At 35.8% G+C, this 27,049-nt stretch overlaps 2 protein-coding genes across 2 annotated transcripts; one reads left to right on the top strand and one right to left on the bottom strand.

Annotated features, from left to right (window-relative positions):
- The first annotated feature begins 677 nt into the window (after window positions 1-677).
- plk1 (polo-like kinase 1 (Drosophila)) lies at window positions 678-7,534 on the top strand. The gene is made up of 11 exons (XM_039652869.2): window positions 678-1,397; window positions 1,926-2,094; window positions 2,183-2,327; window positions 2,460-2,553; window positions 2,688-2,910; window positions 3,082-3,148; window positions 4,111-4,211; window positions 4,438-4,515; window positions 4,953-5,107; window positions 5,205-5,387; window positions 6,913-7,534. Exons 1-11 carry the CDS (start codon window positions 1,035-1,037, stop codon window positions 7,099-7,101), a joined length of 1,767 nt encoding a protein of 588 aa, XP_039508803.2. The 5' UTR covers window positions 678-1,034; the 3' UTR covers window positions 7,102-7,534.
- Window positions 7,535-9,697: 2,163 nt separating this feature from the next.
- Window positions 9,698-26,249, bottom strand: ern2 (endoplasmic reticulum to nucleus signaling 2). The gene is made up of 22 exons (XM_039652823.2): window positions 25,903-26,249; window positions 23,920-24,037; window positions 23,787-23,820; window positions 22,765-22,837; window positions 22,613-22,685; window positions 21,495-21,617; window positions 20,690-20,794; window positions 20,320-20,587; window positions 19,230-19,308; window positions 19,000-19,153; window positions 18,279-18,403; window positions 17,581-17,709; window positions 16,449-16,680; window positions 15,991-16,081; window positions 15,392-15,581; window positions 14,420-14,519; window positions 14,052-14,251; window positions 13,777-13,924; window positions 12,728-12,855; window positions 12,532-12,655; window positions 12,316-12,383; window positions 9,698-10,865 (listed from the first exon to the last, which is right to left on the bottom strand). Exons 1-22 carry the CDS (start codon window positions 25,966-25,968, stop codon window positions 10,695-10,697), a joined length of 2,799 nt encoding a protein of 932 aa, XP_039508757.2. The 5' UTR covers window positions 25,969-26,249; the 3' UTR covers window positions 9,698-10,694.
- Between the last annotated feature and the right edge of the window lie 800 nt (window positions 26,250-27,049).

Raw genomic sequence — 27,049 nt, 5'->3', positions numbered from 1 at the left:
CATTAACAAAACCCACAAGGCACGATTAAACAAATGGAATAATTTAACAAAACCCACACGGCACGATTAAACAAATGGAATAATGTACAAAACCAAAAGATTAGCATCTATATAATGTGCAAATAATATACAGTAATATATATATATATATATATATATATATATAGTCCTTTCCGCAATTAAATGATTTACATTTAATTTTTAATCTAAATTTACATTTAATTAATCATTTATTTAATTATTACACAAAAGTTTATTGAGCATTTAAAACAGAGACCTGATAAAAATGTATAATTTGTATTAGAAATCATAAAACCCAATTGTCAAATGCATATTTCCAAAAGTTAAAGAGATAGTTCACCCAAAAATGAAAATTGTTTTATCATTTACTCACCCTCAAGTTGTTCTAAACCTGTTTGAATGTTTTCTGAAGAATATATTTTGTAGAATGTTGGGAACTAAACTGTTGATGGACCCCATTGACTTTCATAGTATTTTTTTCAATAAATTAGTACATTTATTAAGTAAATAATGATATAATTTTCATTTTTGGGCGAACTATCCCTTTAAAATCCAGTGAACACAAATAAAGTTTTTCAGAGCGTGCACGCGGAGTCACATGATGCTTCGCTGTGTTTGGTCAGAATTTAAATCCCAGCAGCCAATCAGAGGCGGAGATAACGAATCGAGCACAATTCAAAAAGTAGCAGGGACTCACTGCATTCCCATCCGAGCTGGGGCCGACACACTTATTTTATGCCCGTTTCATTTTTAGACTTTTCATCGAGATCCGACAGATGCGTTCTTTAGGGCAGTGAATATAGTGTTTTAAGATTAAAAACAGTGTTTACTGTGGGATTTCTAGTTGTTCAAGTTATTATTTGAATGTAGTTTTCGGTGCTTCGCAACGGATGTGGATGTTCGGCGAATTGCATGCTGTTTCGGGATAAAGGAGCAAGAATCTTCGCCTCGGTTATTTATTTTTCAAGACCTTAGTGTGCCTTATTTTGCTTAAACCAACCTTTTGTGCAACGATGAGTGCTGGAATTGCAAAGACGGCGAAGCCATCGACTTACGTCGATCCCAAATCTGCTCCCCTGAAAGAGATTCCTGATGTTCTAGTGGATCCCAGAACCATGAAGAGATACATGCGAGGTCGCTTTTTGGGAAAGGGCGGATTTGCGAAATGCTACGAAATCACAGAAATGGACACAAAGGAGGTTTTCGCAGGGAAAGTGGTGCCGAAGTCGATGCTGCTAAAGCCGCACCAGAAAGAGAAAATGAGCTCAGAAATCGCCATTCACAAAAGTCTCGATAATCCGCACGTTGTGGGATTTCACGGTTTTTTTGAGGACGATGACTTCGTGTACGTGGTGTTGGAAATCTGTCGGAGAAGGGTAAGAACAGGGAAACCAATTTGAAAAAAGACCGTCAACGGTCAGTATTCCTGTCACTGGCTGATAGTATGTTACAGCGCTTGAGGTTTAATGCATTACACGAATTAAATCCTATTGAGTTTCACAGATATTATGTTTATAAATATGTAACTTAAAATTTTATAAATGTGTTTGTTTATTTATGTATGGTAAACAATAATCTGCTGTATGGTAAAGTTCTAATCGCGAATGCCGCTAGTGGATTTTAAACTAGAGGATGTGACGTCAGTTGATTTTGTGTTTCTCGGAGATAACGTTTTTTTTTTTTGGCTTTCATCAATTTTTACATGTGTAGAATCTAAATTCAAATAGTACTCCAATAATCCAATGAAATTATGAAACATAAAAAAATTCCGGTCTTGGAGAATTCTAATTTGATATGATTTCTGTGAGAACATTTTATAGATTTGTGTGAGTGTGTTGTAAATAGTTTGTTTGAACTTTCCGCCTGCTCTAGTTTTTAATTAATTGATTCTTTCTTTCCCATAGTCTCTCCTTGAATTGCACAAGCGGAGGAAGGCAGTAACCGAGCCTGAGGCGAGATACTTCATGCGCCAGACTATTCAGGGTTGCCAGTACTTGCACAACAACCGGGTTATCCACCGTGACCTCAAACTAGGGAATCTGTTTCTCAATGATGACATGGATGTGAAGATTGGTAAGGAAGCAATGGTTGTTTGCTGCTTTTTTTTCTCCTGACCTTTTTTTTTTTTTAATCAAGACTAACTGTAATTCTCACTCTTTAGGTGACTTTGGTTTGGCCACTAAGATCGAGTTTGATGGTGAGAGGAAGAAGACCCTGTGTGGCACTCCAAACTACATCGCACCAGAGGTGCTCTGCAAGAAAGGCCACAGCTTTGAAGTGGACGTATGGTCATTGGGATGCATTCTGTAAGTTTCACTTTAATTTTATATAACTATGAAAGCATTTTCATTGCATTTAATGGCTTATCCTATTCCTTGCACAATGATTAATTTTTATAATTGTGCATGTATTGTTGATAACCGAGTTATGTCCATCAGATACACGTTGCTGGTTGGAAAGCCACCATTTGAGACATCCTGTCTGAAGGAGACCTACATCAGAATCAAGAAGAATGAGTACACGGTTCCTAGAGTAAGTATCTTTGCATCAGGAGTCCAATCTCAAAATCCAATGCAACCCAACCTGTTGTGGAATTTTGAATCCAACTTAAGTAAAAAGTGAATCTGGTCTGTGAAACAGATTTGTGACTTTTTGGTCTTGTTTAGCACATTAATCCAGTTGCTGCTGCTCTGATTCGTCGGATGCTGCATGCTGACCCTACACTCAGACCTTCTGTGACCGAGCTGCTGGCCGATGAGTTTTTCACCTCCGGTTACGCGCCTGTGCGGCTGCCCACTTCCTGTCTCACTGTTCCTCCCAGGTTCTCCATCGCCCCCTCCAGTCTGGATCCTGCCCTCCTTCGTAAACCCCTATCATCACTGAATAAAGGTATGTGTATAGACAAATCCATGCTTAAAATACTAATTGTATTTTGGCACTCTTGCTTTTTGTGTTGGTTTTCAGTGATTTTTTTTTTTTTTCCCTTTGTTGATTCTTGTCACTTAAAAATAAAGGCAAATTGATGCCTGTAAGTTATGTGCAACTCTTCTGTGTGTACAGGAACAGACAGCCCTATTGAGAAAATGGGGAAGATGGAGGAAGCACAAAGGGAAGATATTCAGCAAAGGTCAGTTTTATTTGTTTAGACATTGAAGAACTATTGACCTATTAAAGGATTAGTTCACCTAAAAATTAAAAGCCCGTCAAATTTCTCCCTGTCATGTCTTTCCAAACCCATAAGACTTTGTTCATCTTTGCAACACAAATGATCTTTTTGATGAAATCTAAGGGGTTTCTGTCCCTCCATTGACGGCCTACTTCAAAAATGTAATGAAGAGATCATAAAACGAATCTATACAAGTAGTCCACATTTTCTGAAGAGACCTGATTGCTTTATATGATGAACAGATCGAATTTAGGCTTTTATTTAATTATAAACCTTGATCAGCAAACATAAAAAGCTCAGCCGAACCTGCTTGACACGTGAACAAACTTCTTGCAGAAGCTCAAACATGCAGTGTAATGAGAATAAACCTCACATCAAGTGAACATGCTTAAGCTTCATTTTACCACAACAGATGTCGGGATTGTTTATATGTGAATAAAAGCATATTTTTTTTGTAAAATCGTTTTATTGGAGAAACATGGATGTTACACTTTACAGGAAGTGAAACTGTTCTCCATTTTTAAAAGCATAAATTCAATCTGTTCATCATATAAAGTGGTCGTGTCTATTCAGAAAATTAAAACATTCTTTATATGGGTTGGTTTTACAATTTTTTTTTTTATGAACTTTTTAAAGCATTAAAGTGGTAATTGCATATTTTTCAATAGAGGGACGAAGATCTTTTTTTTGTTCTGAAGGTGAACAAGTCTTACAGGTGTTGAACACATGAGGCTGAGCAATGACGGCATTTGTGAACTATCCCTTTAAATCCCTTTTGAACACCCATTTGGCCAACACTTTCAAAACCATGATTATTAATAGAGTGTGAACTTTGGCTTGTGTTCTAGTCTGTGATAAATTCAGGGTTTGGGCTTATATTTGTATTCAATGGGCTTACATTACAAAATGTATATTTTGCGAAGGGATGGAGCTGATCAACCTGACTCCAACCTAAGTGACATGCTGCAGCAGCTGACCAGTGTCAACACTGCCAGGCCTTCTGAGAGAGACTATATTAGACAAGGTAACAACATGAATTCTCTGCATCTTGCAAGTGAAGTGTTGTTGCTATATTTTAATTGAAAGAGTAGACACTTGTATGATAGCAGAAATCAAAGTATACTTCATGCATTTTTGTACATAAAGCCGAACGAAATGTATTCAGTTGGTGTTTTGTAAGTTTAAAAGTTATACTTTCTCGAATGATTGACGAGCACAATGCAATGATTTCTCTCTCTCTCCCTTTACAGAGGAAGCCGAGGACCCTGCTTGTAATCCTGTCTTCTGGATTAGTAAATGGGTCGACTACTCTGACAAATATGGTCTTGGTAAGTCAGAATCCAAACTGAATTTGTTCGTAATTCACTGAAATGTTAGCAAATGAGAATTACTGGCAGAAACTGCAATAAAAAAAAAAATAGGGATTTGTACGAAATGGTTCTGGTGGGCAGAATCATTGACCGAAAGTAATGTTTCATTAGCGCTGCTGTTTAGATGATTCGTAACATGACATTTATTGGATTTCACCTGTGCGCTCTGAGCTGCAAGTTATTTATTATATTAAATGCTGGGAAACGGTATAATACACAGCTATTTGTGCATTAAACGATTTGAATGTACTCTGCGGATACCACCCTAGCCGTGGATTATCCCTTGCATGTTTGTGATGTCAAACTTGAATATTTATCGCAACTTTAAATAAAAACATGGATACTGATTAACATGCTATCCAAAAATATTGCCCTTATGCTACTGTCTTTCATAGGTTACCAGCTGTGTGACAATAGCGTAGGTGTTCTGTTCAATGATTCCACCCGTTTGATCATGTACGCTGATGGTGACAGTCTGCAGTATATCGACCGCAACACTGCCGAATCTTACCTCAGCGTTCGCTCCTACCCCTCGGCACTGTCCAAAAAGGTCTGTCTGCACTGGAAATTATGTAGTGCAATGAATGAGTTTCATAATGGTTTTTGGTTCTTCATGATTGCTGACCCCATTCTCCCCCCTCTTATAGATCACACTCCTCAAGTACTTTAGAAATTACATGAGCGAGCACTTGCTGAAGGCCGGAGCCAACATAACACCCCGCGATGGGGATGAGCTTACCCGCTTGCCGTACCTTCGTCACTGGTTCCGCACTAAAAGTGCTATCGTGCTGCACCTGAGCAACGGAACTGTGCAAATCAACTTCTTCCAGGTGAGAAAATACCTTTTGGTGCCTTTTGGGACACACGTGTAATGACTAAGGCTGATTATGAATGTAATTTGATACTTAGGACTGATCATTCTCAAACGCGCCGAGTCAGAGACTGTTGCGTTTAGTCGGTGTTTAAAATCTGGTTTAGTTGTTGGAAACTAAGTGTGATCAGTCTTAGAATGTTCCAGGTTGTTGTTAAGTGTGTCCCTGGCATTAATGGTTAAATGTTATAATTAAAGTTATACAATTTAACAACAAAGTTCAGTTTTAATGTCCCCAAATTATGTGCTTTCAGTTTAAAATATTCTAGATTCCAATTTAGTGATTTAATAAAAAAATCGAGAAGCATCTCTAAGACTTTAGCAACTCTTTTTAATTTTTTTTTTTTTCCTGGATTTAATTTATTACAAATTTGACATGGTGGTAATCAAAAAGGCATTAAACAACATGCAGACCTCATTTAATAATTTTTTTTGCGGTTTGTTAGTCAGACACTAGTCTATATCTGAATAAAGTGTAACAATAGTTCATGAACACGTTTATATTTTTGGGCGAAAGTGAACTGAACATACTGTATTACTGCCTGATGAACGTTAGTGTGAACGCTTTCATTCTGGTGTCTGAACACGCGCTCTCTCAGTTTAACTTGGAACAATAGGGTGCCAGATTTCTAAAGAGCCTTCCAAGTGAAAACCCGGCTAAAACACACGTAAATGGGCCTTAATATGTAGCGAAAACTCCCAGTCTGGCAACACAAGACACCAGTGTCGCACCGCAGCCGCCGTCGACAAAGCAGCGAGCGAGGAGGCGTCGTATGCTCATTTAAACAGATTTTATGACTAGGTTGGTAAGGATGGGAAAAATCATACATTTCTGTGCCAATTTTGCCCGTCGATTAAATTAATTGTTGTCTGTGGATGTATATGGGTTGAGGCAATAAAAAAAAAAAAAAAGCTCGTAACATACGGAAAAAAAGAACTATGAACTGAACTAGTTCATTTTAAAATGTTTTAACTGAACGTCGAACTAGTTCATGTAGAAAGTGAACTTTCTCAACAACACTGGTATATGTAAATGAACAATGTTTACTCGTTCTCAGTGTTACCTAGACAGGCTTTCATGAAAGCTACAGATTTTTGTATCTCACCAGTCGGATCAACAGAGGGTTACTTATTAACAGGACAGTTATTGTAAGGGTAGGTTCATCACTGAAAATTGTTTCATACTACATCCACTCTATAAACGGCATTTTTTGAAAATGGAACATTATATGGAAACAAGTTAGTTTGGATCACGTGGCCTAACGAAAAACGCTTGTGGTCAAAAGTTACAATTAACTTCTTTTGGGAGCAGAAATGCAAAGGAAATCAGCACACCACTAAGTTCTCTTTCCTCTGAGCACTTGTTTAAGTGCATCCAATGAATTTACAGTTTTGAAACCCAGATTTTGGGTACTTGTGTCAAACAAAATACACGAGGAGCCAAATTGACACTGAACTTATCGTTTTCTTTTTGTGCCCTCCAGGACCACACTAAGCTTATTTTATGTCCCCTGATGGGCGCAGTGACGTACATCAACGAGAAGCGAGAGTTCTGCACCTATAAGATGAGCTTAATCGAGGAGTTCGGCTGCTGTAAAGAGTTGGCCAGCCGTATGCGATACGCTCGCAACATGGTGGAGAAGCTCATGGCCTGCAAATGGCCCACCCGCTGACGTCACAAATTGTATAGCTATGAGGTCCCCATTGATTCTGGTCTCCCTCAATTGAGTCTGAGGGCTCTTAAATATTCCAGCAGCGACACTTGTACAGTTTTCCGGGTTCTACACTATAAATACCTCCTCTAGGCCTGTTGTTTACTCTCGAACTATCACTTGTTTTTCTGGGTTGGGGAGTTTGACCATGCTAGCTGTCTGTATCATGTGAATGCTCTTTTGTACATGTTTTAATGTTTTAGAACTTGTCTGCTTACCTTTTGACTGTTCCTTGTATAAAAGCTTTTGGACATTAATCTTTTAATTTGTAAGAATATTTGAAAAGTTTGTATTTCAAAATAAAGATCTTTTTAGAGAAATTGATTGTTAGATATTGTTGATAAATACAAGTTTATAATTACGAGTTTAATTAAAATTTATGTGTGCTGTGAAATTTATGTGTTCATTTTTTTTTTTTTTTTTTTTTTAGATTTCACTCGTTAGAAAAACAATTCCACCCACCATATTTGCATAACCTTTAAAAGATTACTGTTAAAGATGAGCTTTTTTCTTTTTGAACGTCAAAACACGGAAGACTATTCCAAAAGGGATAAATCTAAAGAGAACTTTTTTTTTTATTAAATATGGTTTTGTATCATACTTGGATATTTTGTTTTACAATGTAAATTATACACGCACTCCAAACTTTCTTATCTAGTAACTTATTAAAAACATATTTTTTTTTTTAAATAAGCATTTTGCGTTTTTGATATGGGGGTGTGTTATGTTGTGGAACAAAACATCCAAGTATTGTCAAATCTTTACCACAGAATTTATTTCACTCACAAAACTGAAAATAGGCTTAAAGGAGTTCGTTCGTTGAATGAACCAAATGACACGAAAAAAGATTTGTTCATTTTGATAAACGAGTTCGAACAGGAGAGTCACGAACGTGCACCACAAAACAGAGCAAGGCGACCATTCGAGCTTAACTTAAACTTCGTTATTTATTTTTGAAATGAGTGATTGTTTCGCTTGATAAGACCCTTATTCATCGTCTGAAATCATTGAAAGCCCTTTGAACAGTTTGCAGTTTGTACTGAAAGTGTCTTTGGACCTTGAACCGTTTGGTTACCAGTTACCACTAAAGTGCATTATATGGAGAAAATCCTGGAATATTTTCAAACCTTAATATCTTTTCGACTGAAGAAAGAATGACATGGATATCTTGGATGACATGGGGGTGAGTAAATTATCAGCAAGTTTTTTTTTTTAAAGTGAACTACGTCATCCTTGTGCGTCTCTACTTTTTTATTCACCAATGATGCATTTAATTGAACAAAATTCACAGTAAAGACGTTTCTGTTTATGTGGTTTCAAACTTTCCAATAATCAAATTCTAATATTTCATAATATTACGGTATTATTTAATATTGTGTCATCTTACTAGCGATTATTCACATTGTCACTGAGTGCACAAACAAACATTGACTGTCTAGCTACTCTTTCTTTTAGTTCACCCAAGAATGAAAATTCTGTCATTTACTCGCCCTCATGTTGTTCCAAGTCCAACCCTGTATGAGTTTCTGTTAAACACAAAAGAAGATATTTTGGAAAATGTTTTGTAACCAGACAGACAGTTGATTGTAGCCATTGACTTTCATAATAAGGGGGGGGGAAACACTGTCTGGTAACAACATTCTTCAAAATATCTTCTTTTCCATTCAACAGAAGAAACAAACTTGTACAGGTTTGGAACAACACGAGGGTGAATATGATGACAGAATTTTTATTTTTTGGGTGAACTATCCCTTTTAGCTTGAGTAACTCTAGCAAACACAAAGCTGACAAATTATTTGCACTATTTTTCGTAGATTTGCAAAATAAAAGCATATACCACAACAACATAATATTATGGACTAGATGGGATTTACTTGTTCTGTTAGGAGCTGACTGATTTATCATGGATAAAATAAAACAGCAGGGAAAACTTAAATACTAACAAAATGCTTAAAAATACAGTTTATTTAATTTTTTTTGTGTGTGTGCAACAAACAAAAAACCAGAGTATAAAAGTATAACCAGAGCCAAAAGTATTTTGCAGGGCACCAAGTTAGTGTAAAACATGTTTAATTGAAACATTTTACATCAAGTTAGCCAATGTTCTGTTGTAGTTGCTATAGTAAAATGGCACATAAAATTACCATGGTACTAGCATCTGCACCATGTTAAGTTAATGATATTTTTTGAGTAGCTTGTAATTATCCCAGTGTGTGAATACCACCTGATTCAATCAGTATTCTGTGCAATGAAAATACAGATTTTTGTTTTGTAAAACATATACACTTCCTCAATATTTGGTAGAAAAACAAAGGCACGAGTATGTCCACATTTGGTGAATAGTTCCAGTGGTAAATATCCTCAAAACTTAATTTATAAAAATATATATTTTTTAACTAGTGTACAGCAGGTAGTAAAAATACTTTAAGGAAACACCATATTTGTGTTTCAAAGCTGTAACACAAGAGAGATAAGGATGAAAAACTGTAAAAGATCCATAAATGTAGCATGAAGCTGCTATTAAAATCACAAAGGGGGGGGGGGGGGGGGGGGGGGGGTCAGTTGCAATTTATCTGAATCACACAAATACATGAACAGTACACTTGGTGTACAATATGACAGAGAAAAAAAAAAGAATATTTCTTGTTTTTAGTACACAAATGATCAAAGATCTTTATATATCTGCAAATATCAATGGATGTTGTGCTGACTTGAATCATTCTTTTAGCATGTCACTTGGCTAAAGCTATAGTTCACCCAAAAATGAAAATGTTTCTGATGACTCTTGTCTGTTTTGGCTTCAAAACACTTGAAATATACTGCACAAGATGGACCACATATATAACATATTTTTTTAGAATACTTTTCACCCTTTATAAAAGTTGAAACCATCCACTCATTGTAATTGAATGGAAAATTGCAGTCTTCAAAACTTTCTTCTTTTGTGTTTTATGAAAGAAAGTCAGTCATATGACTTTAAAACGACATGCGGGTGAATATGATGACAGAATTTTAATTTTGCAGTGAGTTATCCCTTTAAGAAACCATGTCCTTAATATAAAAATACGTAGTAGTAGAATTCTACCTATTAAGAATACAAGTAGTTAGATGGAGATTCTATAATCTTGTGTGTTTAAAGCCGAACTAAAATAAAACAAAAATGGTGGAACATATGCCAATCTATAGGCTGATGCCAACTATTCAGAAAATAAGGCCTTTTTATTTCTTAACTATTTGGTTCCAGCAGCAAAGCCAGCAGCGAAAAATGGCAGCTTTGTAAAAGCCCATTAATACACTCAGTAACTCACTTGTTTTTTATCTGATCTATAAAACCTGTCTCTATAAAAGCATAGGCATTAAAATCAGCAAGCCCATTAGGATGTTTATGAGAAAATTGTCTGCAGTCCCCTACAACGAAATATGCTCACAGTTCCGACATCCATAATTATAGATTGCTAGTCTTTAGCTAGTCCTCAAGGTGTCCGTTTCCTCGAGCACTCTACTTTTCCTCTCCAGTCCAGTGTAGGAACAAACAAGTATGTCTCTGTGGATGTTTAGTGGTGGTAGTACGGGTGAAACAGTCTCTCGGGGGCACAGATGCTGATCGCTGAATGCGTGTGAAGCAGTAACCGGGGGAAACGGGAGGTAAAATAAGTCACAAAGCCATCAGGGACTTCACCGAGAGCTATCTGAACCTCTGATGGGAGTTCATGATAATGATGTTTCTGTTGAAAACATTAGAAGAGAGGTCAGGATAAATGATATGATATATGATATTATTCAGAAGTTTGGGAGATTCTTATTTATTTATTTATTTATTTAAAATTAATTTATTCAGCAAAGAGGTTGCATGAGGCTAGACTAGAGCTTATTTTTATTTAAAATGGTGTGCCCATATTTGTAAGAGCGTGTGTGTATTTAACACAGCCGTCACTAGTAGAATGGAGCACTAGTGGATGGGTTGTTTTGAGCATGAGAAACAGTAGGATATATTATATTGTTAGCGATGCTTGAGCGCAGAAAAACTCCAGCCTCTGTTGTTGTAGAGGGGAGCGGGTGCTGTTTTAGTATCCCAGTAGTTTCAATTTTTATATTTTTAGGTCAAACCGTGTCTATCAGTCATATAATGGAGGTCTATGGTCACCACCTCAAAGAGCATGCACAGAGAAGTCCAAATTAAACATGATTTAATGACTCGTAAATGTAAGTACATATCGATGGCCTAAGACATGAAACGAGCGGTTTGTGTGAGAAAACGAACAGTATTTATATCGTTTTTACCTCTTATAACCACAGCCACGTCCAAGTGGTTGTCCAAGTGGTCACCAACTCTTTGAGGTGGTGACTATAGTCCTGCATTATATGACTGACAGACACGAACGGTTTGACCTAAAACTATCAAAATTGAAACAACTGTGGAAACAAAGACATCTTGGATGCCCTTGAGGTAAGCTAAAACATACCAAAAATTAATTTGAAGTGTTTAAAGTGTTTTTGAAGTGTTTGAAAGTGTTTAAAAATTAATTTAAAGTGAACTATCCCTTTAATAACCTTTGTTTAACCACGCTCTTAAAGGGATAGTTCACCAAAAAAATAAAAAAAAATAAATCTGTCATCATTTACTCACCCTCAAGTTGTTCTAAACCTGTATTTTAATAATTCTTTCTTCTGTTGAACATGAAAGAAGATATTTTGAAGAATGTGGGTAACCAAACAGTTGATGGACCCCATTGACTTCCGTTAGAAGGAAAAAATATATACTATGGAAGTCAGTGGGGACCAGAAACTGTTTGGTTACCGACATTCTTTAAAATATCTTCTAAATTCAACAGAACACAGAGATTCATACAGGTTTAGACTTGAGAGTCAGTAAACGATGACAGACGTTCTATTTTTGGGTGAACTATCGCTTTAACACTATTTATTTTCACATTTTGCACACCCGTTTTAATAAGCATTGACTACATTTATGTTTTTTCCATCATTGATTCTCCTTGTGACCCCATTGGTGAGCATAAAATACTTCAAATTTATATATATAAAAAAAATCTTACCAACCCCAATTTTTTTAATGGTATATATATTATTGTATTATATAATATTATATAATGTGATTTTTTGGTGGTAATCGACTGTTGTATGTAGTAGAAACACACAAAAGGTCTAAACACTTACTTTATTTCTCATTGCTCTAAGAAGATCTCTCACAGAGTTTCCTTTATATGTACGAAATTTTCTAAGATCTACCAGATGGAAAAAAGGTTTATATTAGACATGCAAATGTATGGATATGAATGAACATGGAATAAAGCATTGTTCATTTCATATGCATCCAAAAATTCAACATTTTATTCAATATTTCTAAAAAAAAGTGTAAATAGCTGTGCTTACCAGCCTGCAGCGGTGCCGATATGTGCATCCTCCAGTTGGTTCTCACGACAGATCTGCCGGAGTTCTCCAGACGGGCCACTATAGGGCTGTCTGCCGGCTCCTTCTCTATTCTGTCACTGACATCCTATAGCCAAAGAATGAATTTACGTTCTCGCTATACCCTTCATCATGGTCCACTGAACACACAAACACACACCTGAAAGAACTGCAGTTGTTTCTCCGGACTCCAGAAGAAGGGATGTTTTAGGATGGACGCTGCTGAAGGACGTGTCTCTGGTTCAGCACTGATCATCCGCTCAATCAGATCTCTGCCAATCACGTCCTCTACAAACACCAAAACAGACAGAAAACCAATTAAGGGATAGTTCACCCAACAATGAAAATTCTGTCATCATTTACTCTCTCTATGAAGCGAAAGATGAATAAATGTTTAATTTATTTGTATGCATTGAAAAATTCTGTCATCTTTTACTCACCCTTATGTTGTTCCAAACCTGTACGAGTTTGTTTCTTCTGTTAAACACAAAAGAAGATATTTTGAAGAATGTTGTACAACATTCTTCAAAATATCTTCTTTTTAGTTCAACAGAAGAAAGAAACTTATACAGGTTTGGAACAACATAAGGGTGAGTAAATGATGACCGATTTTTTCAATGCATACAAATAAATTAAACATTTATTTTACCTCATAAATTCCTAAAATTAATCAATAATATTTTAAAACAAAAAAAATATTGTATTTTTTTTATGTATTATACATTAACAAGGCTGATTTTACAAATTAATTATTGAAGGGGTCCAATGAAGCTTTTTTTTTTAATTTAAACTTTCTTTTAATGTAAAAGTTTCAAATTTAAACTCTCTTTTAAATTAAAAAAAAATTACAAATTAAAATTTGTAAATTTATTTTGTGAAAAATCATACATTTTTCTTTTGTAATTACGTAATCATTTGTAATTATGTGACCCCTGATTACTGAAAATGTGATTATTCAGTTAAAGTGAGAATACAGTATAGTATAAGAATATTGTTGTATTAGTAGTGAAAGCCTACTCTATTAGACACCAAAAAGAAAATCAAGACTTTAATAAAATGGCATAATAGGTCCCCTTTAAAAGACAGTTGTTAATCAGCCAAACAACACAGTTATTAGTTGCTGGCAATGCAAAACAAACAAATCATTTCTACTGATGATGGAACAAAGCCGGACACTTCTGAAACATCAGCACAAGCATGAACACAAACCATGAATATCCTCCATAAAGTGATCGAGGTTATAGACTCCAGAGAGGATATTAGCTTGACGGCGCAAAGTATCACCAAACGGATGCTGTCCTTTGGACGTCACATAATAAAACACGCATCCGGCAGAAAATATGTCCACTGCACTCGTCTAAAGAGATAAAAATAGAGGAAACAATACAATGAATTATCTTTATAATCTTATTTTGTTTTTAAAATTTAGTACACCACAGCATCTGTTTTTAAAACTCAACGTGTGACGTGTGTGTTTGTCGTACAGGGTTCCCTTTTGGTGCATTAATGAGTAATTCAGGGGCAATCCAGCCTTCGGTTCCTGGTATTCCAGAGCGTAGGCTGAAACTATGGCGACCATCTGGAAGCTTCTTACACAAGCCGAAATCTGAGATCACAGCCCGGACTCGACCCAATGCCCCCGGGAGAGAGAGCAAAATATTCCGTGGCTTTAAATCCCTGTGAACTGAGTACGAGAGGGTCACGCAATTAAAATATGTCAGAGGGTTGCGTATATGCCCTCACTATCCAGTTACACATTTAATAAACATCAGTGCAATGCAATACTAGCATGTGCAACTATAACGCATTTTTATGTTACAGGAAGGAAGTTGCTATGACAACAGTTACTCACCGATGTTGAGGGAGTGAAGGTGAGTGAGGCCACACATTGTCTGGTCCAGTAGAGACACTGGGTCCAGGCCTGAGTAAGGACAGCTCGGGTCCTCCACATACTACATACAACAAAACAGGAAAAAAAACAACAAATCAGAGTGCATGGAAACAGATCGGTTGTGATTGTACAGTTGAAAATACAGACAAAATTGAATACTGAAAATGTATTATACAGTTAAAAAATAGAGAATACAGTATATCACTATTTTTTCATGTTTTTTAGAAGAAATATCTAAATCCTTAAACCATCTTTTAAAATTAAGCATTTTGTATATTTGCCAGAGAACGTATCTTGAACATAAGTCTCTTTAAAGGAGTAGTTCACTTTAAGTGATGAGCGTTCGTGACTCTCCTGTTCAAACTCGTTCATCAAAATGAACAAATCTTTTTTCGAGTCATGACTCGAAGGGTCCTAGATAAGACCCTTATTCATCGTCTGGAATCGTTAAAAGCCCTTTGAACAGTTTGCACTAGAACTCTCTCATTTGGACCTTGAACCGTTTGGTTCCCAATGAAGTCCATTATATGGAGAAAATCTTGGAATGTTTTCATCAAAAACCTTCATTTCTTTTCGACTGAAGAAAGAATGACGAGCACATCTTGGATGACATGGGGGTGAGTAAATTATCAGCAAAAGTTTATTTTTATTTTTTTTTTAAAGTGAACTACTCCTTTAAGGAAAGTTATTTCACAAGGCAGTCATTTCAACCTAACCACTGTTTTAATTTTTTTAAATTAAATGATTAAACCCAATGGTTGAGTTAGTCCATATTTGACCCAAACATGTGTTGAAACAACCCAGCATTTTTAAGAATGTAGAATTGAATGATAAAATTCTCATATAGACAGATTTCACAAATAATGATATGACAGTGAAAGAACAGTGGAAGGCAAAAACATTAGCAACACACAAACACTCATTAAAACACACCTGCTGGAGTGTGGCAGCACACAGCTCTATGGCGATGTAAGTGAACTGTCTGTCCCGCTCTGTGCAGAAGTAACGGATGACGTTGGGATGCTCGTCTGATTCACGGAGGAGCTGAACCTCTCGCTCAGCAAACTCTACACACTCCGGAAGGATACGCTTTACCGCCACACGCCGACCGTCAAACTGACCCCTGTGTGGACAACACCAGTGAATTTATGAACAAAACAAAATGCTCAGATTATATATAAAAAAAATGGGGATTTCACCCCATTTTCAATAAAATTCGGCTGACTATGCAATAGAAAGGTGAATTTTGTTTGAAAGTAGTCTGCTATGGCTAAGCTTTTAAATACTGTCTACTTTGTTTTAGAAGGAAATACTTCTAAACAAACTTTTACATATAATGGTGTCAAAAGTCCGAACGCATTTTGCTTTTGCTAACAAAGAAACATGAATTTCTCGTTTCAGGTAACAACGAATAAACATTGTTCATTTACACATGCTACCGACATTGTAACAATACAAAGCAAGGTTAAAATTTGTCAAAATTACACTTTAACTTCACAAGTACACTAGTATCACAATCCATGAACACCCACCGGAACACAAAGGTTCCTGCCGTCCCATGGCCCAACACCTCCGCAGGACTGAAGGAGATTTTACCAACTTCCACAACGTCATGTTGCTCATCTGAAGAAAATGAACACACAAATAACAATTCAAATGCGCTAAGAAATAATACATCTGACATTAGTTACTCACTTAAAAAAACATCATTAACTAAAATTAGCATTATAGTGAATAACATATAGGTTTGTAAATGAAATAAACTGCTTATTTAGATAAATATGAAAATCAATGGGCCTCACTCATGAAATACAAGAAGAACAAATTTTTGTAAATTTGTAATATCCTTCTTTAAAAAAATATTCATATAATTAGTCATATAAAACATACATTTAATTATGGATAGCTATACAGCTTGGATTTAATTGTATTTACACAAAAAATTCTTTCTGTTTTTCATTAATGAGGCTCAGTAGAATAGATCCCATACTCTGTGATTGGCCGGATGTCGTTATTGGGGCGGAGTCTTTGCTTGAGAATGGCTGTGTTTGATTGGATGGAACAGAGCTAGTCTTCCCTGAATTGCTGTTGTTGTTGTAGGTTGATAATGATGATGATGATGAGGGGGAAGTGTTGGACCCCGAGGGAGCGCTCTGATTGGTCAGTCCGGGCAAAGGGTTGGAGTCCACAGACTCTTCGGACCTCAGGGATATTTTGACATGCTGATCGAAAAAAGAACAATAATCAATTTTTTTGAGTACTTTCTTATATAACATATGTATATTATCTATTTAGGTCTATATGTATATAATATCCATGTGTTATGTGAATAAAAAAGTGTGATTATAAAGCTTAAACTCAATCTGTTCATCATAAAAAGTGATCGAGTCCCTTAAGAAAATTTGGACTAAACCGCTCAATCAATATGGATAAGTTTTAAAATGCCTTTATGAACTTTTTGAAGCGTCAAATTGGTAGTTGCATATCTGTCTATGGAGGGACAGAAAGCTCTCAGATTTAATTTAAAAGATCTTCATTAGTCTTCCGGAGATGAACGGAAGTCTTACATGTTGGGAACGACATGAGTTGTGAGTAATTAAAGACAGAATTTTCATTTTTGGGTGAACTAACCCTTTAAGCCCACATTGTGTGTGTGTGTGTATAAATGGTAATATGTATATAGGTGTATAGGTGGTGTCACCACTAATGATGAATAAATTATATATATTCTAGGGCTGTGCAAAGATTAATTGCAATTCAAAAATAAAAGTTTGTGCTAACATAATATATGTGTATGCTGTGTATAATTATTTTATATATATAAATACATATGCATGCATACATATCTAAGAATTATCTGCACGTAAATACTGTATATATATAAATACATAATCTATATTATATATAAATATAAATGAATAACACATTTTTTTAAATATATGCATGTGTGTGTATTTATATATATACAAAAGAATTATACACAGCACACAAAAAATATATTATGTAAACACAAACTTTTATTTTGGATGCGATTATACTATACTATACTTTACTTACTTTAGAGGAACACTGATCCTGATACCAATTAACACCCAAATAATCTCACTAAATCTATAACTCACCCTATTGTGTGTTAGCAGGAAGGCAACCCATGCTCCCAGCAGCAGCGTCACCACCAGCACGGTCATGGGGTCAGAGGTCAAGGAGTCTGGCAAAACGGGGGAAGAGCTGTGCTTTGTTACTGGTGGCAACTGTAAACAAAAGATGACAAGTTTGTGCTTGGCTGTTGGAAATGCTTGCCAATTTCATCATGCATGAGATTTTAAAGGGCCTGCAACCACTTATTAAAATACTATAGACACTGTCATCTGAATCTCAGCTTATTTCACAATTTCATTTAAGAATGTTCAGCTCACAAATCAACATTCATGCTAATCCCCCCTTTAGCTAACTCAAGCATTATTCTCAGCATAGTTTGCAACATGGAAATAGCCATTATATACAATCAATCACAATATAAAGGTATCAGAACTATGACATTTTTTCTGTTAATAATAACTAATATTATATTACCTTAAAAATACATTTTCGACCAAAACCATCATATGACTTCAGAAGACTTGATTACTTTACGGTACTTTTATTTATAGATTACTTTTTGAACATTTTCTGGAAAATAGCACTATGTGTGAGAACATTAAGCATATCATTTTATGCGTTTATCAAAAAATAAATAATACACATACTATCAAATTGTTAATTGTGAATGAATGTTTCTTAATTTTTTGCTTAAGTGTGTGGAATTATGCATCGGACTCACTGGGTGAGAGGCAGAACGGAAAGAACCAGAACCTCGAGGTGGGATGACATCACCAGAGCGCTGCAGGTTTTCTGGGAAATCTCTCAACATGGTGGTGTGAGCCACAGGAGGGACTTCATGGTGACCTACTCACACACACACACATACATAAACACACGATGGGTTTTCGTGTTTTATTGGGACATTACGTAAACATAATGAATTTTATACTGTACAAACTGTCTATCCCCTAAACCTTCCCATCACAGACAACTTTCTGCATTTTCATATTTTCAAAAAACATACTTTACTAAGATTTATAAGCTTTTGAGTATTTGTTTAAGTATTTGTTCACAGCCTCTGTGTGGCTATCAAGTGGTTGTATTCACCAAAAAACATATATATTTTTTTCTCGTTTTTGTTGTAGTTTGTTAAATGTGGTATTGTTTTTGTCTTATTATTATGTCTTATTATTTGTCTTATTGTAATGTGTTTGATTTGTCCCTTGTTCTCTTGTTCTGTTTTGCATTGTAAATTAGGACCCCCTCGAAAACGAGATGGTTCATCTCAAGAGGTTTATCCTATTCAATAAACGTATATATATGTTTTCTTCATGGGACGAAAAGATGGTCAACAAACATTTATTGCCAAAATTCAAAATATTGCCAGAGTGCAATTTAGAGACTCTGAGCATATATAAAGATAAATACTTTGTGTGTTCAAATGTATTGGTTGACCGTACCTATCAGCAGCCACTGATTCTGCAGAGAGGTGCTGCTTCCTGGTGGATATTTCACATCAGTGCTAGGCGTGATCTCACACTCGGGCCGCCCATTACCCATTGTGACGCCAGCTGTGATGGGCCCCTCGATGCGTGCAAGAGTGAGACCTTTTGGCTTCCATGGGAAAAGAATAAGGTTAATCAGAAGGAAGATTTACTATAGGTTTTGAAAAATGTATAGTTGAACTTACCACTATTGCAACACCTTTATGTACAAGGGAAGCAGAAGCATACAGATGAGAGTCCGTCTTGCCAACATAGAGTGTGGGACTATCAAAATATGCAAACAAAATACATAATTAGATTAAAGGGGACCAATTATGCCTTTTTTCAAAGTATTGATTTTGTTTTTTGGGTCTACTAGAATAAAATGGCCGACGTGTTTCTGTTAAGTCCAAAAGAGCATAGAGTGTCGCCTTTGTCATTTTAGTTTTCAGAAGAGTGCTGGTAAGCACACATTTGCAGCTGATATGCGCCCTCGATGCACAATTTTGCTGAGCCTGAAAGATTGCTCAGCAGCAGACTTCTACCCGACAGTCAAAGCGGCATTACGTCATGAAAGTGCGGATTGACTCTCTTTTGGAGCCTGTCTCTAGTGGCCAGTCGATGAATTGCAGTTTAAGTCACTTCCGTGTCAGATTCAAGAGAGAGACCGGAAGGTTGCCGATTGGTAATAACTCAATTTTATAATTAATAGAGTGGTGCAGGTATGACATCAGAACCCAGAAGTCTAATTCGTTGTTGGTTCTTTGGAGATTTTCCTATGGGATTTTATAATGCATTTTTTTTTCAATTCATGACGATACTTTGATGTTTTGTTCTACAACGTACACTGCACACACCCACACACAGATGACTTATCTAGTAACTTATTAAAAACGTAAAAAAAAAAAAATGTACTGCTTCAAAAATTTACATAATTTACACTATAGAACACAACATTAAAGTATAGTCAAGTTTTGTTTATTTTTCATTTTTAATTGAACTGTCCATTTAAGAGAGTGTGTGGAATTATGCATTGGACTCACTGGGTGAGAGGCAGGCTTTATTTTACACAGAAATCGAAAAAAAAAAAAAAAAACATTATAAAACTCCATATGCAAATCTTGAAGGAACCAGCGGCGAATTAGTCTTCTGGTTTCTTACGTCATTCCTGCACCACTCTATTGTCATCCAGGTTTGGCACAAAATGGTGCATAAATGATGACAGAATTGTATTTTTGAGTGACCTATCCCTTTAAATAAATGGGTTTTAAAAATACTATTATAAGATTGTCTTACACTAGCTGAGTCTTAGTGCTGTGGTTCTCCTTTGTGAACTGGTAGGCCCACTTCATGGTCTGAGACTGTGTGTTTTCTGCAGTGAAGGTCAGGTAACGCAGGGTTTCTGTTGACACTGTCATGTGAGGAGCTCGCCTCAAACTGTCCTGACTCCACAAGTAGAACCCTGCCACTGGAGAATCAAACTTCTGCATCCACAAGACCTCACCAGAGTCCCGATCCACCGTGACCACCAGACCGTCCCCACTGGATGCAAAGTGTGACATCTCTGTGATACACAGACACACGCAACCATGATGAAATCCAAAAACATAGCCAACACACTCATTTACAAATTCAGTAGATTGGCTTGTAAAGTAAAAAAACCTACTGTATTCATATTTTTTGTCATCATAGAGAGGGGCAGAGTAGTCGTTGTAGGTTGCATTCCAGCGGAGCTCCTGAGTCTTCGTATCATACATGGTGATCATATATTCTGCAGACATACATGCGTCACATGATTTGGGGGCAGTATGATTTTTTTATGTTCTTGAAAGAAGTCTCTAAAAACAGATTTATTGCGAAATATTATTACAATTTATAATAGTTATTTTCTATTTTAATATACAACCCCATTTCCAGAAAAGTTGGGACATCTTTTAAAATGCAATAAAATCAAGAATCTGTTATTTGGTTATTCTCTTGACAAAAGAACAAAGAAAAGATTTACAAAGTTTTCACTCACCAACTTAATTTGCCTTCACTATTACTTTTAATCGATTAAATTTATACTTGCTGAATAAAAGGATTAATTTATTTTAAAAAATCTGTATCTTTTTTTTTACTGTATTTTTATTTTACAAATGTGACCTTGGTGAGCATAAAGGCTTCTTTCAAACACATGAATGCTACATTGCCACTAGAATGCATTGCAACTAAATCTGTGAACATTTTTTTAATAGGTCAGCTGTAAATTTTTTTATCCTTGGTGGTTGCCAGGTGATGCAATGCAGTTGCTAGGGTGTTCTGGTTGCAATATTACCATACATGTTAAATATATAGGATATAAATAAATGAAACTTTAAAAATATATGTGCAGTGTCAGAATCAATCTGATGTGCAAAGGGACACACGTAGACAGGCATGAGTGTGCCGAGTTATAAAACAAAGTCAGGTGCATGTATGTGTGTTCGAACCTGTGCGGCCGATGTACAGCAGAGGGGCAGAGGGGCAAATGGAGTCTGAGGAGGAGGTGCTCAGGCTTGTCTGTTTTTCACCAGTCTGAGGATCAACCACAAACCAGGTGTCCTCTTTTTTACCTGGGAATGTAGACAGTACCATAACTGAGAGTGCAGCTTTCCACAGGTTTCACATTTTATGAACATGCTATCAGGGTTCCCACACCCCTTAAAGGGATAGTTCACCCAAAAATGACATTTCTGTCATTAATTACTCACCCTCATGTCGTTCCAAACCTGTATGAGTTTCTTTCTTCTGTTGAACACAAATGAATTGAGCGGTTTATTCCAAATTTTCTGAAGAGACTCGATTGCTTTATATGATTAACAGATTGAATTTAGACTTTAATTGTGAAAAAGATGAACGAAAGTGGTTTGGAACGACATGAGGGTGAGTAATTAATGACAGAATTTCCATTTTTGGGTGAACGATCCCTTTAATGTTATCAAGTCAATGCAAACACTTACAAAAAAGCTAAGCTAGCCGATTAAAGGGATACTCCACCGTTTTTTCATATTAAAATATGTTATTACCTTAAAGGGTTAGTTCACCCAAAAATGAAAATCCTGTCAGCATTTACTCACCCTCATGTTGTTCCAAACCTCTATGTGTTTATTTGTTCTGCTGAACACAAAGGAAGATATTTGGAAGAACGTTTTAATGAAACAGATCTCATTCCCCATTGACTGCCATAGTAGGAAAAAATAAATATGGTAGTCAATGGGGAATGAGAACTTTTTGATTAAAACATTCTTCCAAATATCTTCCTTTGTGTTCAGCAGAACAAATAAACACATAGAGGTTTGGAACAACATGATGGTGAGTAAATACTGACAGAATTTTAGGGTGAACTTACGCTTTAACTAACGTTAAGTACTCAAAGTGTCTCGCGCGCCAGAGCGATTGAGTGCACACACTGAGACGACAGAGGTATGTATCAACTCATCTTAGTGAAGGGAATAACATAGTTTAATATGAAAAAACGGTGGAGTATCCCTTTAAGTTGCTAAGCAAAACTATCAAACACTGATTTCACCATAAGACATTGCAAACACACAAACGTGCTTGACGTTACCCGTGTAGAGCACTCCATCGGAGCTCCTGCAGGGGGAAGACTGGACCAGTTCTGGAATAGTGAACGGGAGTTTCTGCAGAGGAGATTCATATAAATGACATGAGCTGTAACTGTCTCAGACAAACATTTACAGCCCTCCCTGTGACACTCACCATCAGACCCTCTTTATGCTTGCCTCCTAGAACATACAGACTGCCATCATTGGGATCCGGTAAAAAGCCTGGCCTACAAGAGTTGAAAAATAAATGTAAATACAGAATATAAGTTGGATTGGGAAAAGTAAGCATCACATACAAGAATGAAGTCAGATCTGAATACAAGATTTTTAAAAACAATGCACAAATTGGTAATTGGCGATTGATAACATTATCCAATAGCCTGCATGGCTTAAGCGATGTCATTGGTAAAGGAATGATGAAACAATTTGATGAAAGACTATAAAGACAAAAAAAAGTCGTTCTTAAAAATATCTTCCTTTGTGTTCAGCAGAAGAGAGAAACTCATACAGGTTTGCAACAACTTGAGGGTGAGTAAATGATGACAGAATTACATTTTTTGGGTGGAGTATCCCTTTAACAACTGTTTTCTGTAACATCACATTAGAATAATTTCTGAAGGATCATGTGACACTGAAGACTTGATGAATGAGGCTGAAAATCCAGCTTAAAAAATAGAAAACAGTTGTTTGTAATAATACCTCACAATATTACTGTTTTTACTGTATTTGTGATCAAATAAATGAAGCTTTGGTGAGCAGAAGAAACTTCTGTCAAAACTATTAAAGAACAAACGGTAACACTTTACAATAAAGTTCATTGGTTAACATAAACTAAGAATGAACAATACTTCTTCAGCAATCAGCATTTGTTAATCTTTGTTAATATTAATTTCAACATTTGCTAATACTTTATTAAAATCTTGTTAACATTAGTTAATGCACTGTGAACTAACATGAACAAACAATGAACAGTTGGATTTGTATTAACTAGTGTAACAAAGATTAACAAAAACAATAACAAATGTTTTGCTCATGGTTAGTTCATGTTAGTTAATACATTAACTACTGCTTAATTAATGAACCTCATTGTAAAGTGTTACCGAACAAACTTACAGACTCCAAACTGTTAAATGGTAGTGTATGTTAACTTTGTTTCTGAATCTGTTGAACACTTACTCTTGGAAATATGCAGGAACCTGTATGATGGGATCTAGGAGAGAGAAGGTGAAATGATCAGATCATATTCTTTCTGTTATCACTTGTTGTAATGCACATACATGCAGATACACACACACAAACACACACACACCTTCCTTTAGTGTCCATTTGATATCTCCTGTCTGTTTACTGATGGCATGTAGACTTCCATCCAGTGTAGAAACAAAGAGCAGAGACTCAGGGAGTGAGACTGAACTTCCTCCCTCACACTGAAAGAAAAACCAGAAAAACACCTGTAGATATCAGACTATTTGAAACTAAATGCTACCTGATATGTAGCCAAAAACACTTATATATATATATATATATTTAAGATCTGCTGCATGCCACTGGTCCTTGATTATGTGCATATTTGACTGCATCTATACTACGTCCCTGTAAATCATTTCTTTCAAGTGGACTTAAATAAATAGTTAAAATGTGTGTCTGTGTGTACAGGTTTGGCTACATGTGAAGACTTTTTTTTAAAAAACAGTTAGCTTTAAATCTAAAAAAGTCCACATGTCTGTAAGAGTTAAAGTAAGAATATATGTTATTAAAACCATTGTGTCTATAAGGGATGCTGATAGTTTCAGAGGTTTGTGTGTGTTTGTGAAAGAGAGCACGGTTAACAGACATTAACCAGGATATCCTTCTTCATAGTTGTTTGATGCCACTCCTATATTTACCAAAAACTGCCTAACATTATACAGCTGTGTGGATTTGCATAACAAAGAAAAACTATTTTAAAACGTTTAAAAAAACGGGTGTTTTTGAACATTCAGGGAACAAGCAGATATATTTCATAACCTAATGGGAAAGATAGCAAAACTTTCTTTTTTAACATATTATTGTTAGCTGGGTCCACCCTGTAATGAAGGCCTACAATTAAGTTGACTGTAGAATTTGCACAAAATACACCAACATAACTACATATACTTTTATGAGGCCATTATTAAGCCATTATTTTATTAATGCATAGAATAATTTGGTATTTGAGGAGATATAATACTATACATTTAGAATGATTCATCCTGAGGGCAATAAAACAGTGATATACTCTGGTCAAACTGAGACTGAAGCCTAAAAAACACGAGCCAGTAAGTTATCAAAAGAAATTATCATATAGCACTCTTGACCACTCTATTTTTCTCCACACACAAGATAGCAACTCCTGTTATAACACTGTGCACCCGCTCTGGGAACATGGGAACAATGCGTTACATTGCGCGAGCTCTCCAGTACAAGCCCATTAAGCGCGCGGCCATGCAGGTCTCGTGCTCAGGCTCGAGTAATATGACACTATTGTAAGAGCACAAAGAGAAATAAACTTAAAAAAAAAAAAAAAAAAAAAAAAAAACTATTACTACGGTGTGTTTCCAACTTCTGATTTCCAAACTCTTGTTGCTTGGATGTCCGACAAAGTCCGATTCACGAAATGAATCCTTTGAACTGATTATTTTAAATGATCCGATCGAAAATATTCACAAATCGTTTGTAAATCACTCGACTGTTCGGAATGACTTTGATCAGGAATAAAACCCTGAAGTAGGTATAATGCAGTTAACGGTACCAGAAAAAAAAATTGTAGCCTAATATTGATAATATTTTACTTTCAATTATATAATATTCCATGCATGCAAAAATGTAATTAGTTATGGCAAATATTAGTTCGAAATGCAACCCACACTACCTATTCGAAAACATAATTATAAAAAACAACAAAATCACTATAAAATTAACATTAAAAGGCAGCGCAGGAACGCTTTTGAGTGAATGGGATTTGTGAACAGTTCAAACGAACCGTCCGACTGAACCGATTCGAACAAATGAATCTGACTGACACACATTTCATTATTATTATTACTATTATTACTACTACAACTAATAATAATTTTATTATTATAATAATATTAAGCTCTTTCTGATACTGATTTGTTTGTTTATTATTTTTTATTTATCATTCCAGGAACCCCAAAGCACCCCGCCTCCGCGTATCCAAAAATAGATCAACACATATCACTGTCCCCGTACATTCCCTATGGTGACCAGCAACATAAAGTGGTAAACATGAGATTTATTTTCCCGTTATTACCTGTGACACGATTCCTGCGAAGCTAAGCAAGAAAAGCAGCAGCAGCTTCGGTCTCCAGTCCATCATTCTCTCCCTGAATCTGGTTAAAGTTGCGGCGTGTTTGAGGTTCGTGTCAGTAAATATACACTAAGGTCGAACAAGCTCCAAACTCCTCCAACAAAACGCCATTATCACACAGTATCGGAAATAATTCAGAGCGACATACTCAATCACTTACAGTACTGTTGCGGTTCAGTATATGTCTGTGACATGCCAGACAACCGATCCTATAATAAAAATACAAATATTGCACATTTCCGCGTTGGGACGGAACTGGTGATGTCACTCAAATCAAACAGCATACAGTAGAAAACTAGAAGGCAAAAAAAAAAAAAAAAAAAAAAAAAAAAGGCAGGGCCATGTTTGTTTGATTGACAGACCGTTTGACCAATGGCGTCTCGGGGCTGTGAGTTGAAAGGCGGAGTTTCGAGAAAACTGGATGTCATTTTAAAACACGTGGAACAATAACAGTTTGGCCCTGACAAGTGATGACAACAGGCATGTTTTGTCTATTTTTCCTTTCGAAGTTCAACAAAGAATATTCTCTCTGTTTCTTAAGTGGGGGAATAGAAAATAATTGATCGCTTTGTTTTCTGCAATTGTAGTGCCACCATCGGACTTAAAGTCCATGTAAAGTCAAAATTAAGGCCTATGCGTTCTGAGTTTAGTTTGTCACACCACAGAAAAAAATGTGTTATTATAGCCACCCAGACAAATTTATGGCGTACATTTCTAACACAATTTCTAACATTTCTTCATGGTGTGTTTCGATTTTTTAAACAATGTTTTATTAACCTCTTAACTCGTGTAATATTAAGAAAAGTAACATACAGCATATGACTTTTTTGTTTAGTCGTTTTCTCAATGTAGTAATTTAAACCATAAGAATAATAATGGAAGACCTGTAAATATAAATTGAATAAAACATATAGAGAGCGATAATGTAAAATAGCGGCAACAATCTTTACTCCAGTGACTTTTTGTTAGCATAGGTTTTATTTTTTTATAGCCGTAAAACACTTAGAAAACAATTTAATAAAACAAGGGTGTAAGAAAAAGTAACATACAAAAATAAGACCATTATTATGACCAACAAATCTTGTTATTA

The sequence above is a fragment of the Pimephales promelas genome, chromosome 6 (assembly GCF_988280905.1).
Source record: "Pimephales promelas chromosome 6, fPimPro1.hap1.1, whole genome shotgun sequence".
Lineage (NCBI taxonomy): Eukaryota > Metazoa > Chordata > Actinopteri > Cypriniformes > Leuciscidae > Pimephales > Pimephales promelas.
The sequence above is the reverse complement of the archived record's forward strand: the minus strand, read 5'-3'. Positions and strand labels throughout refer to the sequence as shown.

Bases quoted from the DNA above. Each gene is read 5' to 3' on its own strand.
- ern2 (XM_039652823.2), bottom strand. From the start codon at position 25,968: ATGATGGACTGGAGACCGAAGCTGCTGCTGCTTTTCTTGCTTAGCTTC. The intron at 16,082-16,448 runs GTATGGGATCTA...CATTTTCTTCAG, and splicing joins GACATCCGGCCAATCACAGA to ATGAGCAACATGACGTTGTG. The intron at 10,866-12,315 runs GTAAGTGTTTAG...TGTTTTCAACAG, and splicing joins TTAGAGCAATGAGAAATAAA to AAACATCATTATCATGAACT.
- plk1 (XM_039652869.2), top strand. From the start codon at position 1,035: ATGAGTGCTGGAATTGCAAAGACGGCGAAGCCATCGACTTACGTCGAT. The intron at 2,554-2,687 runs GTAAGTATCTTT...GGTCTTGTTTAG, and splicing joins ATGAGTACACGGTTCCTAGA to CACATTAATCCAGTTGCTGC. The intron at 4,212-4,437 runs GTAACAACATGA...CTCCCTTTACAG, and splicing joins GAGAGACTATATTAGACAAG to AGGAAGCCGAGGACCCTGCT.